Here is a 20,739-nt window from a genome sequence, read left to right on the forward strand (position 1 = left end):
TTTCACTAATCCTCCTCAGCACAGACCCTTTACGGGTGTCGGGCTGGGGGACGGTCAGGTCTTTCCCTTCCCACGAGGCCATATCTCAGGCTATCACATGGGGAGAAACCTTGGACAATACCTGGCTTTCGTAGGCAGAGGTCCCTGCAGCCTTCTGCAGTGTATTGTGTCCCTGGGTACTTGAGATTAGAGAATAGTGATGACTTTTAACAAGCATACTGCCTTCAACACTTTTTTAACAAAGCACATCCTGCATAGCCCTAAATCCATTAAACCTGGAGTCAACACAGCACATGTCTCTGCGAGCACAGGGTTGGGGCCAGGGTTACAGATTAACAGCATCTCAAGGCAGAAGAATTTTTCTTAGTACAGAACAAAATGGAGTCTCTTATGTCTACTTCTTTCTACATAGACACAGTAACAGTCTGATCTCTCTTTCTTTTCCCCACACAGTGTTCATTGTAGGCCTGAGAGAGAGAGAGAGAGAGAAAAGGATAATTAAAGACAGTCTCATGAGATCTGCTGGAGGTTCAGGGAGGTCCCAGACCACCCTGGGCTTTCCCTGTAGGCCAATCCTTCATGTTCCAGTTATTGAATGCCCATTCTACTGTAGGAACAGATCATAGTTATTAGAGTTCAGAAAATAAATTTTCCCTGTTATTTATTCTGGAATTTGTCTTATTCTTTTAATATTCTACAAGTCTCCCACCAGTCTACTAAAGAATGTCGCTTCCCTAAGGAACAGAATGGTCTGCTTCTGATACTAAAAGTAAGATGTTTGTTTTTGAAGCAACATAAATTCAAATAGGGATAACAACTCTTTCTTTGTGGAAAATCAAAGCATCTTTACATTTCCTTGATTAAACAGAAAAAATATCTCAATTGAAATGATTTCCCACCTGCCAAACAAAACAGTTTTCTTTTGTAAGTCCTATTCCATATATGCGGGTGGTCAAAGCACAAGGCTGCACAAAGGGAATAGTAATGAATTCAGCTAGTGCAAGCCACTGTGCCCGCCGACAGCTCACTCGCTCCATCCTGCAACCTGGACTGACAGGCTCAGCTGCTTACTAAGTGTCAGTTCTCTTCTCAAAGAGCCATGTTTTTCCTGGGAGTTAATTTGTGGGTGTTTCATGTTGGTTGAATTGGGCCTAAAGTCAAAGCAAAACTTTGGAGAAGCTGTGATGCATCCCAGGTTAAACCAGAACTATTTATTGCAGCTTCCCTTTTTGGCCACGTAGTTCTTGTCCTACAGAGCGGCTGGGATTTTCCACTTCAAGTGTCTGCTTGTATCTTGGGAGGTGGGTCATGAGGACCTCTAGCCTTCTTTTTTTCCTGTGGTTCTCTTTGGAGGTCTGGCCAAACTGACCCACCAATGCTCCTCAGGACCAGCCACAGGCAGAACACTGCAGGACATGAAGTTTGCCTTTTACAGCCCCATACCTGTACTATTTTCACCTTTCCCAATTCCTAGGACTTCCCAGACCCACCCAGGGGCTTCTGGCTATGGTGCCTGGCTCCTTCGCTATGACACTAAACCTAGGCCTGCCTTGATTTTAAAAAATATAGCAACATTCACCACCACAATTACCATTTATTGGCCCTTCATTATGTGCCTAACATTATGTTGCACATTGTATTCATATTTTTCTCCATCACTGTGTGAGCTCAACAGCTATAAGAAGTGGCTATACATGCAGTGAATACCTTTGGTGCCCTCTCTGTCTCCTTGCCTACTCCAGGAGGTCTCATGCAGGCCAGATGGCATGACAGCTGTGTCCCTTTGCCTGAGAGGGTGCCCTCGCCTCCTGAGAAGATGGTAAATTGAGGGCTAAGCTAGAGGTGCTCAGTCCAGGAGTGATCCTCAACCTTTGAGGGGTAGGAATTTCTGGGAAAATTTCTTGACTTCCTATTCCCCATGGTGGGACAATTCTGGGGTAGTTTCCCAGGTCTCCCAGAGGGTCTTCAAAAAGATTGACAGCAGTGGCCTAGTGGTAACCTCATGGCAGCCACTTTATTGGTTTGTCTCCTGTCCCTCCTGTCTCACTTACCAATTCCCTCTCATTGCTCTCTGGGATTTCTGCCCAAGCGTGTTCTCAATCCTTGTGTCATGATTTGTCCTTGAAGGAATCTCCACCAACATACTGCACGATTGTCCTCCCAGAACAGGAGAGAAAGAGAGCTTTGGGAGGCCGACGTGCATGAGGACATGTAGCTGGTGAGTGGCCAGCAGGACTTGAATCAGCACCATCACTTATGTTTCCATCCGAATCAGTGTGGGCATATTTTTCTAGTTAGTTAATCAAATTAATTAATGTGTAGCTTTTTTGAAAATGATTTAAGCCTTTAGAACATATCCTAATACTTCCTTCTATCAAATCTATTTGTCCTGTGTCACATTCCATTGAGACTCAGGATTTAACCAGCAATATAATTAGATACAAAATATAACAAATTAAACAATATTGCAATGCTATAGCTGAAAGTGATGAAAGGTAGTATGCCTCTAGCGCTATTCATACTTTACACTAGACTTTTCCAATTGCAGTGCCTTAATTTAAAGGAAGAACTCTGTTAGTAGAATTTCAGGCATCTAAGTAGTCAAGGAAACCCCCTCTCCATGCTGTTCAATGGACTTTTCCTGAGCCCTTTACACATCTTTCCATTTGCTAACTCTACCTGCTGATACTGATGCTTTATCTAATCATCAATGGGATTCCTCCTGAAATGGAAGGCAAAGTTCAACCCTGAATGTGTGCTGGCCTGGCTCCTTCGCAGTGACAAAAACATGCAACTGTCTCTTCTTTACCTCTCTGGCTCATCAGAGAACATGGAGGAACTGTTTACGTGCCTTTGTTTCCCAGCCTGTGAAAGGAAGATAACACTTGCTCCAACATGCTTTTCAGCGGGTGATGTGAAGATAAATGTGATAACGTCTACAAAGTCCTCCAAATTCTCGGGATGAAATGTGCTATGTAAATGGAACACAGCCCCGTTATGATTGAAGTTTAATGCAGCAGCTCTCAGGCCTATACAGGGAATGCAGTCTGGCTGGAAGGTAGGATTGCTGAGTTGTCCCCTCTAATCATTGTCCCCGTGGATTCATCATCCAGCAGCCTCATCTTAGAAATGCCCATCCTTTCCATTCATTCAATTTGGTTTTTATTTTCAAGAGACCAGTTACACAGTTACGTTTTTCCCTTTATATTCTTCAGCTATGGGAGTCAGATTTTAGAAAACACGTATGTACAAACATACATTGCCACCTAATTGATGACCTAACTCCTGGAGGGCCTAAGGACTAGATCAGCAACTAGACATTTAGATATAAATTCTGTGCTGAAAACAATATTCTTGATCCTCTGCATGTTTGTGTGTGGCCTGACACAATCATGCATTGGCCGTTTTCTTTTCTTTCTTTTTTCTTTTTTTTTTTTGAGACAGAGTCTCTCACTATTGCCCGGGTTGGAGTGCAATGTCACAATCTTGGCTCACTGCAACCTCTGCCTCCCAGGTTCAGGCAATTCTCCTGCCTCAGCCTCCCGAGTAGCTGGGATTACAGGCACCCGCCACCACGCCTGGCTAATTTATTGTATTTTTAGTGGAGACGGGGTTTCACTATGTTGGCCAGGCTGGTCTCCAGCTCCTGACCTCGTGATCTGCCTGCCTTGGCCTCCCAAAGTGCTGGGATTACAGGCGTGAGCCACCGCATCTGGCCCAAGCATCACCCATTTTCTTTTCTTTTCTTTTCTTTTCTTTTTTTTTTGAGACAGAGTCTGGCTCTGTCGCCCAGGCTGGAGTGCAGTGGCGCAATCTCGGCCCACTGCAAGCTCCGCCTCCCGGGTTCACGCCATTCTCCTGCCTCAGCCTCCTGAGTAGCTGGGACTATGGGCGCCCGCCACCACGCCCGGCTAATTTTTTGTATTTTTAGTGGAGACGGGGTTTCACCATGTTAGCCAGGATGGTCTCCATCTCCTGATCTCGTGATCTGCCCGCCTCGGCCTCCCAAAGTGCTGGGATTACAAGGCGTGAGCCACCGCACCCGGCCACATCACCCATTTTCAAAACAACAAGCTATACAATTTTCCTTTTTGTGACAGAATTGGAACTACTGGATTTCTCAGTAAAAGCAAAACAAAACAACCATAGAAAAATACCACCGTCTCCTTCTCAAATTAATTCTTTCAGTTTGTGCTCCTAACTCCATAAAAATGTGGTTTAGCTTTCGAGGTTTTTATTAATATTTATAATGCCCTTTTGATGCCCTTGAATCACACAGAAATAGAGCCCTGGTATAAATACCTATCTTCTAGGTGGATTGTGGTATATCTAAACTCAGCCATAAATTTTGAAGTTTTTATGTGTATGTATATTTGACTTTGCTTTGTTTCTCTTATTTCTTGATATAAAAGTTTATATTTTAAATACTTTTTAAAATGCAAATTTTAATAGCTTATATTTTATTTTCAAAAGTAATGCATGCTTATAAAAATATACTGATATGGATATAGAAACAAAGAGGAGAAAAAACCTCTTCTTCCAGACACATTTCTAAAAACCTGTTGCCAAGAAGTAAATCATGCACTTTAAGTCCTTTTAAATTAATGCCTTGTTAGTTTGAGGGATCGAAAGTGTCTTAAGAAGCTACTAGCTCGTCATATTTCTTTATTTCTAAATATCAAAGTAACAAAAACTGTGAAAGATTTCAAAAATACAGAAAACTATACAAAATTATAATCACCCATAAGTCTACTGCCAAAAGGTAATCAAGTTTTAATATTTTAGTGTACTTCTTTCAAAATGTTTCTCTGCCAATATGGTAGAGATGGTACAATAGTCCCTTCAATTGCTCCATATTATATTGTAACAATTGTCTAATGTTGAGACATTTTTCACTGGACGCAATGGTTCATGCCTGTAATCCCAGCACTTTGGGAGGCCAAGGCAGGAGGATCACTTGAGGTGAGGTGTTTGAGACCAACCTGGCAAACATGGAGAAACTTCGTATCTATTAAAAATGCAAAAATTAGTTGTGAATGGTGGCACGCACCTGTAATCCCAGCTTCTTGGGAGCCTGAGGCAAAAAAATAAACATTCTTTCAAAAAAACATAATTTTGAATGGCTGTAAAATATTCCTTTATAAATGCTTCATATTAAACTTTTTCCAGATAATGAGAGGGAATATTCAGCCCTCTCACGTCATGTTTTCCTTGTGAGGGAGGGGCTCTTCTTCAATGACCAAGGAGGAGACATGTAAATGGAACCCTCGTTTGTCACCTCTCTCAATCCCCTCCTTCCTTCTTTCCAAAGGCAGAGTGACTCCTCTGGCTGCTGAGATGGAAGAGGTGTCAGTTCAGTCACTCTCCACAGCAATTCTGCGACGCCCTGAGGCTTTGTGTTTCATCTCCTTGGAATGGCTGGTTGGGCCCCACTATGTGGTCAGCTTCTCTGTCTGACAAGACTCACTTATTCTGGCATGTTCTTGCTCCTGCAGAGGGCAGACATGCAGTTGGGGATGGAAGTGTTTAATTCTGAAGGAAAAGTGGTAGGCTTGTAGCCACAGGTTGAGCTGCTTCTCTAATGCAGTTTAGTCAACCTTTAGGATTTATTTTTTTTCTTTTTTTTTTTTTTTTTTGAGACGGAGTCTTACTCTTGTTGCCCAGGGTGGAGTGCAATGGCGCGATCTCGGCTCACCGCAACCTCTAACTCCCAGGCTCAAGCCATTCTCCTGCCTCAGCCTCCGGAGCAGCTGGGATTACAGGCATACGCCACCACGCCCAGCTAATTTTGTATTTTTAGTAGAGGCGGGGTTTCTCCATGTTGGTCAGGCTGGTCTCGAACTCTGGACCTCAGGTGATCCACCCGCCTCGGCCTCCCAAAGTGCTAGGATCACAGGCGTGAGCCACCACGCCCGGCCAACCTTTAGGATTATAGATAGATGTTCATCAGCTGGATTCCTGCATTTGTTTCTCAACTTGCTCCTAATTTAGATGAGGGGAGATAGTGAGTCAAGAGAAAAAAAATGTAACGATTAATAGTTATAGCCCTATACCTCAACTAATGTTACTATTGCTAACATTTATTTAGTATTTATTCTGGGTCAAGCTGCATTTTCTCATATAATTCCCCCAACAACCCTGTGAGGTCATAGTATTATTGTTATCATTTTACAGATGATGGAACTGAGGCATGATGAAAGCCCCTCACAAGTAAGGGAGCTGGGATTTGCTCCCATGCTCCTAGCCACTTCAGTCTATCGCCCTTCATCTATTCTACATCATAAATAACACACGAACTTTTTTGCACATCAATTGTAGCTTGACTTGTAAACTCTACCTGATGTTGTTTTCTATAGTTGAATATGTCTGTTATTTTTTAAATAATATTTTATTGTAGTTATTGAATATCATTATAATGACTTTTGGGATATACAGATTTTTATTTTTATGCAGTTAAATCTATTCTTATTTTCCTTCGTGACTTATTCCATCTTGATTTTGTGTTTAGGAAGTCTTTCCAACCCAATAAATAGATTTTCACCTATATTTTCCTTTAGATTCTATGGTTTTATTTTAAAAGTATAACTTTTGACATCCAGAAATTATTTGATATAAGAGAACCGTTCTAAGTTTTTTGTTTTGTTTGAAGAAAAAACAAACAGTTGACTCAACACCATCCTTTCTCCACTGGTTTCCAAACCTGTTTCTGGTTTCTGTTTTTCTCCATTGCACTACCTACTAATTTTTCTGTAATTTCACTCTGTTTTTGTTTGTTGAAGTTTTTACTGTAGCTTTATGGAATATTTTAATATTTAGAAGGATGAGTCCCACCTTAGTACTCTTTATTTTTAGAAACTTGTTATCATCATGTGATATTCTTCCACATACATTTAAAAATTATTTTATCAAATCTCTGTCCTAAAATCTTAGTGGGAATGTAGTTAGAATCTAGTTTCATCTGCAACTCAGTTTGGAAGTATTTAATATCTTTACAGAATTCCTTTTTTCCATCTAGGAACCTGTAATTTATTTCTTCTTAAATATTTTCTCTTGCATGTCTCAGGTACTGAATTTGTCCTCATGAATGTGGCATTCTTTCTTGTTCAGGTTATTTCTGTTATTTTATATGTTTGGAGGCTATTGGGAATAGATTCTTATATAAATAGTTATTATGATTTCACATTGTTTAAAACAACTGGTTATTGTTGGCATATGGACAATGTGGACAATTTTTAAAAAGTATTTTTATTTAGTTTGTAGTTTCTTTATTGACCTCATTAATTTTAAAGTTTTTCCTTTAATCCTCCTGAGTTGTCTGTGCATAAATATATCATTTAGAATAATGGCTTTCATTGCTTACAATTTTTACATATGTTTCTTTTTTATTTTATTGACTGGAACTCCCAGAATAGTGTTAAATAACAATTATAATGGACATCCTTATTTTGTTTAAATTTTAATGGAAATGCCTACAGGGTTTCACTGTAAAACATGACAGTTCTTGTTGCTTTAGAATAGATATTTAAGTAAATAATATGTCTATTTGTAAAAAATGTTTTCTCTTTAACAACCAGCACTAGATGTTGAATTTTATTATATTATTTTTCTTTGTCTTATTATATTTTCAAACATTAAACCATCCTTGCATTTTAAGAATAATATTTAATGATGTGTCGGGAGACAATTCTCCATGGGTCTCTCACATTTCTGTACTCCTTGTGAGCACAGGCACTGACTGCTCTTTGGGAGTATGTTTTCAAGGATAGAGGCTTTTCCTCCATAATGAAGGGTAGGTTTGCCTACAGACTTAAAAATATAGTGTCTCTCCCTGGTGCAACAAACAAACATTCTTACTGATCCAGTGTCATAAAGTCTCCCTCTGGAGCAATGGGCAGCGGGCACATGTTTATTGCCCATTTTAAAAGAGCTGAGTTTCGAGTCGCGGGGCAGGTACGTGCGCTCGCAGTTCTCTCGCGGAGGTCGGCGGAGGCGGGAGCGGGCTCCGGAGAGCCTGAGAGCACGGTGGGGCGGGGCGGGAGAAAGTGGCCGCCCGGAGGACGTTGGCGTTTACGTGTGGAAGAGCGGAAGAGTTTTGCTTTTCGTGCGCGCCTTCGAAAACTGCCTGCCGCTGTCTGAGGAGTCCACCCGAAACCTCCCCTCCTCCGCCGGCAGCCCCGCGCTGAGCTCGCCGGCCCAAGCCAGCGTGGGCGAGGTGGAAAGTGCGCCCGACCCGCGCCTGGAGCTGCGCCCCCGAGTGCCCATGGCTACGAGGGTGCTGAGCATGAGCGCCCGCCTGGGACCCGTGCCCCAGCCGCCGGCGCCGCAGGACGAGCCCGTGTTCGCGCAGCTCAAGCCGGTGCTGGGCGCCGCGAATCCGGCCCGCGACGCGGCGCTCTTCCCCGGCGAGGAGCTGAAGCACGCGCACCACCGCCCACAGGCGCAGCCCGCGCCCGCGCAGGCCCCGCAGCCGGCCCAGCCGCCCGCCACCGGCCCGCGGCTGCCTCCAGAGGAGCTGGTCCAGACAAGATGTGAAATGGAGAAGTATCTGACACCTCAGCTTCCTCCAGTTCCTATAATTCCAGAGCGTAAAAAGTATAGACGAGACAGTGCCTCAGTCATAGACCAGTTCTTCACTGACACTGAAGGGTTACCTTACAGTATCAACATGAACGTCTTCCTCCCTGACATCACTCACCTGAGAACTGGCCTCTACAAATCCCAGAGACCGTGCGTAACACACATCAAGACAGAACCTGTTGCCATTTTCAGCCACCAGAGTGAAACAACTGCCCCTCCTCCGGCCCCGACCCAGGCCCTCCCTGAGTTCACCAGTATATTCAGCTCACACCAGACGGCAGCTCCAGAGGTGAACAATATTTTCATCAAACAAGAACTTCCTACACCAGATCTTCATCTTTCTGTCCCTACCCAGCAGGGCCACCTGTACCAGCTACTGAATACACCGGATCTAGATATGCCCAGTTCTACAAATCAGACAGCAGCAATGGACACTCTTAATGTTTCTATGTCAGCTGCCATGGCAGGCCTTAACACACACACCTCTGCTGTTCCGCAGACTGCAGTGAAACAATTCCAGGGCATGCCCCCTTGCACATACACAATGCCAAGTCAGTTTCTTCCACAACAGGCCACTTACTTTCCCCCGTCACCACCAAGCTCAGAGCCTGGAAGTCCAGATAGACAAGCAGAGATGCTCCAGAATTTAACCCCACCTCCATCCTATGCTGCTACAATTGCTTCTAAACTGGCAATTCACAATCCAAATTTACCCACCACCCTGCCAGTTAACTCACAAAACATCCAACCTGTCAGATACAATAGAAGGAGTAACCCCGATTTGGAGAAACGACGCATCCACTACTGCGATTACCCTGGTTGCACAAAAGTTTATACCAAGTCTTCTCATTTAAAAGCTCACCTGAGGACTCACACTGGTGAAAAGCCATACAAGTGTACCTGGGAAGGCTGCGACTGGAGGTTCGCGCGATCGGATGAGCTGACCCGCCACTACCGGAAGCACACAGGCGCCAAGCCCTTCCAGTGCGGGGTGTGCAACCGCAGCTTCTCGCGCTCTGACCACCTGGCCCTGCATATGAAGAGGCACCAGAACTGAGCACTGCCCGTGTGACCCGTTCCAGGTCCCCTGGGCTCCCTCAAATGACAGACCTAACTATTCCTGTGTAAAAACAACAACAACAACAACAACAACAAAAAACAAGAAAACCACAACTAAAACTGGAAATGTATATTTTGTATATTTGAGAAAACAGGGAATACATTGTATTAATACCAAAGTGTTTGGTCATTTTAAGAATCTGGAATGCTTGCTGTAATGTATATGGCTTTACTCAAGCAGATCTCATCTCATGACAGGCAGCCACATCTCAACATGGGTAAGGGGTGGGGGTGGAGGGGAGTGTGTGCAGCGTTTTTACCTAGGCACCATCATTTAATGTGACAGTGTTCAGTAAACAAATCAGTTGGCAGGCACCAGAAGAAGAATGGATTGTATGTCAAGATTTTACTTGGCATTGAGAAGTTTTTTTCAATAGTAGGTAATTCCTTAGAGATACAGTGTACCTGGCAATTCACAAATAGCCATTGAACAAATGTGTGGGTTTTTAAAAATTATGTACATATATGAGTTGCCTATATTTGCTATTCAAAATTTTGTAAATATGCAAATCAGCTTTATAGGTTTATTACAAGTTTTTTAGGATTCTTTTGGGGAAGAGTCATAATTCTTTTGAAAATAACCATGAATACACTTACAGTTAGGATTTGTGGTAAGGGACCTCTCAACATTACCAAAATCATTTCTTTAGAGGGAAGGAATAATCATTCAAATGAACTTTAAAAAAGCAAATTTCATGCACTGAATAAAATAGGATTATTTTAAATACAAAAGGCATTTTATATGAATTATAAACTGAAGAGCTTAAAGATAGTTACAAAATACAAAAGTTCAACCTCTTACAATAAGCTAAACGCAATGTCATTTTTAAAAAGAAGGACTTAGGATGTCGTTTTCACATATGACAATGTTGCATTTATGATGCAGTTTCAAGTACCGAAACGTTGAATTGATGATGCAGTTTTCATATATCGAGATGTTCGCTCGTGCAGTACTGTTGGTTAAATGACAATTTATGTGGATTTTGCATGTAATACACAGTGAGGCACAGTAATTTTATCTCAATTACAGTGCAGTTTAGTTAATCTATTAATACTGACTCTGTCTGCCTTTAAATATAAATGATATGTTGAAAACTTAAGGAAGCAAGTGCTACATATATGCAATATAAAATAGTAATGTGATGCTGATGCTGTTAACCAAAGGGCAGAATAAATAAGCAAAATGCCAAAAGGGGTCTTAATTGAAATGAAAATTTAATTTTGTTTTTAAAATATTATCTTTATTTATTTTGTGGTAATATAGTAAGTTTTTTTAGAAGACAATTTTCATAACTTGATAAATTATAGTTTTGTTTGTTAGAAAAGTTGCTCTTAAAAGATGTAAATAGATGACAAACGATGTAAATAATTTTGTAAGAGGCTTCAAAATGTTTATATGTGGAAACACACCTACATGAAAAGCATAAATCGGTTGCTGTTTTGCTTCTTTTTCCCTCTTATTTTTGTATTGTGGTCATTTCCTATGCAAATAATGGAGCAAACAGCTGTATAGTTGTAGAATTTTTTGAGAGAATGAGATGTTTATATATTAACGACAATTTTTTTTTGGAAAATAAAAAGTGCCTAAAAGAAAAAAAAATAAAAATAAATAAAAAATAAAAAATAAAAGATCTGAGTTTCCTGAACTCAGGCTTCCTCTCCTGTAATGCAATCCACTGAATGTGCAGGTGTCCACCTGGGCCCATATCACATGGCCCACCTGAGAACGGGTGGGCGAGGGGTCAGGAGCAGTGATGAACATACTGATGCTTATGCTGTTTCCTGTGTATGCCAAGAGCAACAAAATCCTTTGTCTCTGACCGTAAAGTCTCATTTCTTCTGCCACATGAAACTGGCAGGCTAACTTGTTAGCTTGCAAGTAGGGTAAGATGTCAGACCCTTTACAGTTGTTTGTTTTTTGGAGACAGGGTCTCATTCTGCTGCCCAGACTGGAGTGCAGTGGCATGGTCATGGCTCACTGCAGTCTCAAACTTCTGGGCTTAAGTGATCCAGCTACCTCAGCCTCCAGAGCAGCTGGGACTACAGGCATGCACCACCATGCCTCGCTAATTTTTAAAAAATTATTTTTGTAGAGATAGGGTCTTGCTATGTTGACGAGGTTGGTTTCGAACTCTTGGCCTCAAGTGATCCTCCTACTTCTGCCTGCCAAAATGCTGGGATTATGGGCATGAGCCACCATATCCAGCCAGTTCTTATTGTTTAAGTAACACATTCAGTTTTCTAGAAATTTACTTATGAATTTACATCAACCTTCATAAGTAGTATTGGTTTGTAATTTTTTTCTTCCACACTATCTTCATTAGATTATTATGGTTATGCTAATGCTACAAGGAATTTGTAAGTTTTCCATCTCTTCCTGTACTGAAACAGTATATACAATGTGCAAACTATTCCTTTAAAATTTGCAAAGACTTAGACTGAGCGTGGTGGCTCACACTTGTAATCCCAGCACTTTGGGAGGTGGAGGTGGGAGGATCACTTGAGGGCTGATGGCTTGAGTCCAGGAGTTCAAGACCAGCCTGGGCTACACGGTGAAACCCTGTGTCTACTAAAACTACAAAAATTAGCTGAGCATGCTGGTGCGTGCCTGTAATCCCAGCTACCCGGGAGACTGACGAAGGAGATCACTTGAACCCGGGAGGCAGAGTTTGCAGTGAGCCGAGATAATGCCACTGCACTCCAGCCTGCATAACAAAGTGAGACCCTGTTTAAAAAAAAAAAAAAAATTGCAAAGACTAGTAAAATGGTTTTCACTTAGAAACTTTATTGGAATTAATTATTTTTTCAACTTTTTTTCTATTGACAAAAGCCTATCCAGATTTACTACTTATCAAGTTAATCTTAGCTATTTATATTTTCTCAGAACATAAGTGAATTAAAAAAATTTAACTGCATATAAAATTGTCTTATCATTTAAGAGTCTCTCATATCTATAGTTATAACTCATTTCTCATTTATTTGTTTTTGTGAACTCTCTCTCTCTCTTTCTGTGGCTCTCTCTTTTTCTGGACTTTCCAGAATTTGCCAGAACACTATAATTTTTAGTGTTTGCTTTCATTAATCTTTGCTTTTATTTTTGCTGGGTTTTTTTTGGCTTCAAAAGCTAACTTCATCTTTTAACTTCTTAAATTTAATTCAGCTTAATTATTTTATGTTACTCATGCTCTAATAAAGCAAGCACATAAATCTGCTTTTCCTACTGATAGTTTTAGTTCTATCTTGTAAGATTTGATATGTAATCTTCTAATCATTATTATTTTGAATAATCGTAATCATAATTCTTCTTTTCTTTAGTCCAATAGTTATTTATGTATATGTTTTCTAATTTACAAATAAACACTTTCCTATTTTAAATTCTTGGTACTATTTTCTAGTTTATTTTAGAATAAACATTTAGAATGTGGGCTGTGTACTTTTCCTTTATGGGATTTTATAAAAATTATAATTTTGTTCTATTACACCATTAACTTCCAAAAATACTCCAGAGATGTTTGAAAAGTATATGTACTCATGTAAGTGTAAAAATTAAATTACAACAATTAGACTAAAAATCATTAACTAAATCTGTTTTATTTTAGTCCTACTTGATTTATCAAGGAATGAAAACACTGTTTGAAGACTCCAATTGTGTATATACCTATTTCTGCCAGTACATTGAAGAGCTATGTAGTTTAATACTAGTTTCTAAGTACATAATGGTTTCTACCTCTTATACTTTTATTGTGAAGTCTAACTTTTTTGGCATTCTAAATTTACATTCCTTGTTTTATCTAGTGAATTTTGCCTACACTTTGCCTTTTTATTTACCGAAGCCTTTTTACTATATTTTTATTCACATAAACCTGGTAGATCTTTGCTAATCTTTTCACTTTTAATTTATACATATATTTTTAAATCCAGTATATAGCTGGAGTTTTTTCTAACCTAGTTTAAGAACCTTGATCTTTTAATAAATAACTTTAATATATTTATATTCATTTTCATAACTAATATGTTTGCTTTTATTTTTTAATCTTAAAAGAGTTTTTTAAATTATTAAAACAAATTTTTGTGGGTACATAGTAGGTATATATATTTATGGGGTACATGAGGTGTTTTGATACAGCATGCAATGTGAAATATGCACATCAAGGGGAATGGGGTATCCATCGCCTCAGGCACTGATCCTTTGGGTTTCAAGCAATCCAATTACATTCTTTAAGTTATTAAAAAATATACAACTAAATTATTATTGACTACAGTTACCCTATTGTACTATCAAATAATAGGTCATATTTATTCTTTCTATATTTTTTTGTACCCATTACACATCTCCACCAGCCTCCCAACCCCCAACTATATTTCCCAACCTCTAGTAAGCATTCTTCTACTTTCTATGTCCATGACTTCAACTGATTTGATTTTTAGATCCCACAAAAAAGTGAGAACATGCACTGTTTGTCTTTCTGTGCCTGGCTTATTTCACTTAGCATAATGACTTCAAGTTCCACCCATGTTGTTGGAAATGACTGGATCTCATTCTTTTTTATGGGTGAATAGTACTCCATTTTGTATAAGTACCACATTTTCTTCACCCGTTCATCTGCTGATGGACACTTAGGTGGCTTCCAAATTCTAGCTATTGTAAACAGTGCTATAAAAAACAGGAATGCAGATATCTCTTCAATGTACTGATTTCCTTTCTTTTGGTTATGTAACCAACAGTGGAATTGCTGGATTGTATGATAGCTCAATTTTTAGTTTTTTGAGGAACCTCCAAACTGTTCTACATAGTGGTTGTATTAATTTACATTCCCACCAACAGTATATGATGATTCCCTTTTCTCCACATCATTGCCAGCGTTTGTTATTGCCTGTCTTTGGATATAAGCCATTTTAACTGAGGTGGGTTGATATCTCATTGCAGTTTTGATTTGCATCTCTGATCACCAATGATGTTGAGCACCTTTCATATGCCTGTTTGCCATTTATTTGTATGTCTTCTTTTGAGAAATGTCTATTAAAATCTTTTGCCCATTTTTGATTGGATTATTGGATTTTTTCCTATGGAGTTGTTTGAGATCCTTATATATTCTGGTGATTAATCCCTTGTTAGAGGAGGTAGTTTGCAAATATTTACTCCCATTCTATGAGTTGTCTCTTCATTGTGTTGATTGTATCCTTTGCTGTGCAGAAGCTTTTTAACTCATATCATCCTTTTTAATCTTTTTTTATGCTTTCTCTGTCTCTCTGTCTCTGCTTCTTTGTGGCTGCCTTTTTTCTTTCTTTTGATATATGAACTAGGTTTTCTTTGTTCTTTTTCCTCTTATGATGATTGGAGTGTTTGTATTTACATAAAATTTTAATTAACATACATAATCCCACATTTCTCGAATCGTGCCAAGAATGAAACAATCTCTTGACTTCTTACTTTGTTAAATAATAAAATTAGCATATATCAGCTTTTTAAAAAATTATCTGTGCTCATAAAAATTAATTTCATTTTCAGGTATTTGCCATAGGACAACCCTGAGATCTTTGCTTAATTTCAGGAGCTAGCCAATAGTGCTACAATTATAGAAAATGTAGCTAGAAAATTTTAGATCCTCAATATCAACCCTTCCAAATGCATTATTACAGTAATAAAGCCACTGAAGCCTTGAATAGTTTAAGACTTGTTGTAGGTCCCAAAACTAGCAAGTGGCAGGATTAGACCTAGAACTCAAATCTCCTGCCCAAACAGTACTCTTTCTACTGTATTATATATTTTATGAGTGACAGTTGAGACAGTGAACAAGCTTAAGTTTATCTGGGGTTAGGGAAGATGGGGATAGACGAAGAGCCCTCTGAACATTAGAGAAAGGAATGATGGAGGAAGTCAGGAGTATTTGATTTTGAAAAGGAGATGATATGTGGCTTATGACTTCAAAGGAAATAAATATAACACAAAACACAAACTTTTCTTGCCTCCCTCTGTCACCCCAGAAGGGGTTTGGTGTTGGTGAAGAGATACTGTAATGTGATAATGAGTCTAAGAAGAGGACTTAGGTTGAGTCTATTTGGGTTATTTGGCTGGTCCTGTGCTCTGGATTTTCCTTCTGTTCACTTTTATTGAGTTTTACTAAGAAGCCATCTGGTAAAATATTTTAGACTTAGGTTGATATTTAACATATAGGGCAGGCTGGTTTAAGTGAATACCCAGCCAACAAATAATAAGATAAGAAAATAACCCAAACAGCATCATATTTTATTGTTTCCTGATTGAAATCAAGATGCTGGTTAGTTATCTTTTAGTCTAAAAATGTAATTTTGGAGGAACATCAGCTCAGAAAAGCTCCAGCATAAGGAAATAGGTCAGCTTTTCTTCCAACATCAAGGATTTCCAAATTCAGCCCAGAAGACTTAATAAAATGTACCTAAGGGAAGCAGAAGACAGTGAAACTGGAGTTCAGCTTCCATGAACATGGATACACCCTTTGATCCCTATGTTTCCTATGACCCTCTGGGCAGAGCAATCAGGCAGCTAGTCATCTATGTAGGATTCAGTTTGTCATTAAGCTTTTTTCTTAACAGTACATAATAAACACCTGATGAAGTTTTGAGATTAGATCTCGAAGAATGCCTGATCCTTGTGATTTCTGAAGCTTATATGGGAGGGTGTCCAGGTGTTTTTAAGGACTATATTGCTCTCATCCATTTCACCCCTTTCCTCACATGTCTTTTTCTGCCAAGGAGTTGAGTGTGGTTGTAGATTATAATTTAATAATTGTCAAACATTCTGTAGACAGAGTTGTTAGCTCCATTTTGAAAATAGCACTTGAAAAATAATTACTGAGGTTCACACACAGAATTTCTCTTTAAATTGGCAAATGATTTTTGTGCATTTACTTGCTGGCTTGCATAATCCTTAAGTTTTAGGAATGTTGACACTGGACTGTGCCTACATAACCTTCAGCCCTTTACACATGGTATCATTGGTCCTTTGATACATACATGTTTACTATGATGGTCTGGGTGATATTCATGCTTTAATGCTTTAAAATATGACCCATTCCTTTCTGACTGGTGGCATCCCTTCTACACTGACTTCAGGTGGGTTTGACAGTGGTAAATAGCTATAACTCATTTCTTCATATAGATATATTACTGTTTTTGTCTTTGGACTCTCTTCAATACATTTTGCCCCTCATGTTCAATTTTATTACCTGTTTAGGTATCATGTCATGATCCCAGCTCACTAAATCTATCTACTAGAATGCAAGTTTGGTGTTCATATACTGATCATGTATTTGGGTCTTATTGATCATGCTTTTTCTCGACTTTGGGTGATGCTCAAGTTGAATGTAATTATCCATACTAGGGATGCCACTAATAAGTAGGTTAATTCTACTGCTTTCTAGAGTTTTACTCCAGTTTTAAAATTGATGCCATCAGGACAGCATTCCCTTTTCTTTTCTTTCCTTCTTTTTTTTTTTTTTGAGACGGAGTCTTGCTCTGTCACCCAGGCTGGAGTGCAGTGGCGCGATCTCCGCTCACTGCAAGATCCGCCTCCCGGGTTCACGCCATTCTCCTGCCTCAGCCTCCCGAGTAGCTGGGACTACAGGTGCCCGCCACCACGCCCGGCTGATTTTTTGTATTTTTAGTAGAGAAGGGGTTTCACCATGTTAGCCAAGATGGTCTCGATCTCCTGACCTCGTGATCCGCCCGCCTCGGCCTCCCAAAGTGCTGGGATTACAGGCCTGAGCCACCGCACCGCCCCTGGCAGCATTCCCTTTTCTACAGGAAAATAATCTGTAAATTTTTTTTTCCACCTACACACTGTGTAATAATATATGGCCAAGAAATGCAAACTTGGTGCATTACAGCTCTGCCTTATCAATGAACTTACTCCATGGAACAGAGGTCGTGAGGCAGGCTTCGGTCATCCTCGTGGTTTCAGGGCATGGTTATTTTGCCAAACCCGCAAAGTGGTCTGAAGCAGTGATTACCAAGCCTAACTTCTCTCCTGAAGAAGCTGGGAAGTGTTCACAAAATATAGATCCTCCAGCTTCAACCTGATTAACCAAGTCAGATTCTGAAGGTTCCCAAAATCTGAGCTTTGAAACAGCTCTTTAAGCAACAACGATGTTGTTGGATAGTGAGAAAAACTACTGCTCTAGAGGCTCTTGAATTCTGCGTGTGCATATGTGCATATGTGTCGCAGGCACTAAATAGTAACAACTTAGAATCAGAAGATACCCTTCAAGCTCATGTCTCTCTTCATGGAAACGAAGTAGAGGTATTTGTAGGTTAAGGGACATGTCTAAGTGCACAGAGCTAGTCAGTGGAGAATTGTGAAAAGCAAAGGAAAACAAAAGCCAAGTGGTCCTGATTCTTAGTCCAGACTCATTTTCTCTAAATTAAGCTATCTTTGATATTTTCTTAAAGTGCTACCATTTATAAATTCAATAATTTTCCCAAGAGAGATAAGTTACATATAAGTTAAATGTCTTTTTCTCCTGAGCATTAGAGCATAAAATAGAATTTGAAAAGCAATAGGTTAACTCAACAATACAGCCTCACCACATTAGTAGCTGACACATGTTAACTGATTATTGAAAAAGTCATTTGTGGCACAGGTTGACATAAGCTGGTGTATTGAGAGAGGCCAAATAACGGTGTGTAACTAACACAGGTTTTGGAATCATAGGCCTGGGATCAAATCCTGACTTAACTATGTGATTCTAGGCAATCCTAGGCCTCAGTTTATGTATCTGTAAAATAGGTATAATATTTTCCTTTTATGGTTATTGTTAGGTTAAATGAAACATGAATACATGAATGGTGCCTGGCACATAGTAACTACTAATAATTAATCTCTTGTGCTTATTAAATGCCTGCCACTTGACAGATTATTAAAACTCACACCAACCCCACAAGTGAGTGTTGTAATTATTCCCATCTTAAAATGAAAACTTGACACTCAGCTATGTTCAGTAACCTGTCTGGGGTCATGGAGGTATTTGGAAATTGAGACTGGAGCTCTGCCTATCTTAAATTTCTCAGATTCTCCTCTCTTATGCTGTCTTTCAATAAATGACAGCTGTCATTATTGCCCTCATCCTCACCCAGAACCCAGTATAATTCAGTGGCCAGGAACATGGCTCAGGTTTGAAGTCCAAGGAGCTGGATGTTTCTTTCCTTTCAATAAATGACAGACATGTGACCTTGAGTGGGCTCCTCAATTTCCCTATTCCTTGGTTTCCTCATTTGTAGGATGAGGAGGATAATCTAGTTTATAGGGTTGTTTTGAGGATACCTGGTAAGCTCTCAATACTTCTGCTGCTTTTTATGTACTTAGTCAGTCCAACATGCTAAATAAGAATGAATTCTGGGTCTTGTCTTGCCCATGTTTTCGAAGCTTCTACTAAAAGTTTTTGTTTTTTAGCACTTTCCCTGAATCTCAGGTGTGAGTGCAGTAAAGGTGTTGGCTGAAGGGGGATGGAAACAAACGTTAATTACACCTTCAAGATTTCTCCAGTCAGAGTTTGGTCCTTCTTCTGGTAGGTGGTAAACTCTCTTCAGTTATATGGCCCTGAAAATCCTTGAAGCTCCATATATTGAAGGGATAATGGGCCAATATGTGAACAGCATCTCACCACTCATCTTGTGATGTGCTTGGCAAACAAGCTCACAGCGACAGGGGCTCAGGATTTTTGGAATTCTATCTGCTCTGCAGATTGGAGCCCGACTCCAAAGAGGCATTGATAGGGGGAGCTGATGCAGAGATGACTGCATGACATGATAGCCGAGATACTGGACAATTCACTGTGTACTGTCCATTTAAATGAAAGGTTAGAGTTAAGAGCAGACACTGCCAGTGCTACCAAGGGATAATTTTTTGTATGTACGTGTGCTCACGTGTTTATATGCTTTTAGCTTTCTTTTTGATAGTAAGTATAGGAAAAGACCTTTCAAAGACTATACATGCTAAGTTTCTGAGAGGGAAGAACTATCATTAAAAGCATAAAACATCACATTATATTTGAGTTCAGTAACCTGAAGTTCAGCAAGTTTTCCACAGTCTCAGGTTTCCTAACAAGAAACAATGCACGTGTCTACTTCTGTACTTTCATAACACTTTATTCTGTGCTACAGAAGAAAGTATTTTAACACCCCTTTATCTCTCTCCTTTATGCACAGTGTGCATAAAGATGAGAACATCATGAACCAAGATGAGGCAGAACGACAGCACAGGGGTGGTTTCCATTTCAAGCTAGCTGTTTTCTGCAACCTCCCACCTCCTTCAAGAGTTGCCTGCTTGATTGAATTAACTAATACCAGTTGTGCTTTACATATTTGAGTTAAAATATATGTGTTACATGTCAACATTGTGCTAAAATGTATTATTGATTTTTTTATTAACAAGCACTGCTTTAATTTAGTACTGAAGAAAGTCTATGTTTATTGGACAGCAATTTTATACCTGTATATGAATACCTGAGTATGTAGAAGAATCAGATATGTGATTAGCTAAACTTCCAAAGTTGATAGAAACTAGGTGATTATTTAAATTGCACAAAACCCTGTATTTTACTTAAATTTCTATAAAAGTAATAATGTCTTACATTTGCTTAGTGAGAAATGCTTTGCAGATGCCTTTGACATATATTATCTCCTTTGTTCCTCTCAAAATTCTTATGAACTAAGGAGAGAGTGACTATTGTCTGCATGTTTTGTGGATAAGAAAAAGAGAAAGCATCCTTAGCACATTTGAAATGTATTACCTTTACAAAAAGGTAACTCATCATCACCTCTTTAGAAAGCACAATTCAATGTGGAAAGTATGCCTACCTCTGTTTACTCTATGCATGTATAGTTAGTGTCCTGGTTATCTCTTGCTATGTAACAGATTATCCTAAAACTTACTGGCTTAAAACATCATTTTATTATGTCTCACTATTTTTTTGGTCAATAGTTTGAATAGGGCTCAGCTGGGTGATTCCTTTGTCCATGTGGAGTCAGCAGAGATAACTTGATGATACCCAGCTGCCAAATGAGCTG

General features: G+C 39.5%; 1 protein-coding gene across 9 annotated transcripts in view; it reads left to right on the top strand.

The window, feature by feature from the left end:
- Positions 1-20,739, top strand: part of LOC745383 (Krueppel-like factor 5) — a 75,565-nt gene that overhangs the window by 39,236 nt on the left and 15,590 nt on the right. For 4 of the 9 annotated variants that reach the window (XM_063815270.1, XM_063815274.1, XM_063815276.1 and 1 more), the window contains 2 exons: positions 2,907-3,058; positions 6,175-13,069. The exons of 1 other annotated variant lie outside the window; for it this stretch is intronic. In XM_063815270.1, coding sequence (XP_063671340.1) covers positions 8,261-9,634 — 1,374 coding nt within the window. In that variant the 5' untranslated portion in view covers positions 2,907-3,058; positions 6,175-8,260 and the 3' untranslated portion in view covers positions 9,635-13,069. 4 more of the 9 variants (XR_010158828.1, XM_063815264.1, XM_063815278.1 and 1 more) reach the window with 4 other exon arrangements.

The sequence above is a fragment of the Pan troglodytes genome, chromosome 1 (genome assembly GCF_028858775.2).
Source record: "Pan troglodytes isolate AG18354 chromosome 1, NHGRI_mPanTro3-v2.0_pri, whole genome shotgun sequence".
Taxonomy (NCBI): Eukaryota; Metazoa; Chordata; class Mammalia; order Primates; family Hominidae; genus Pan; species Pan troglodytes.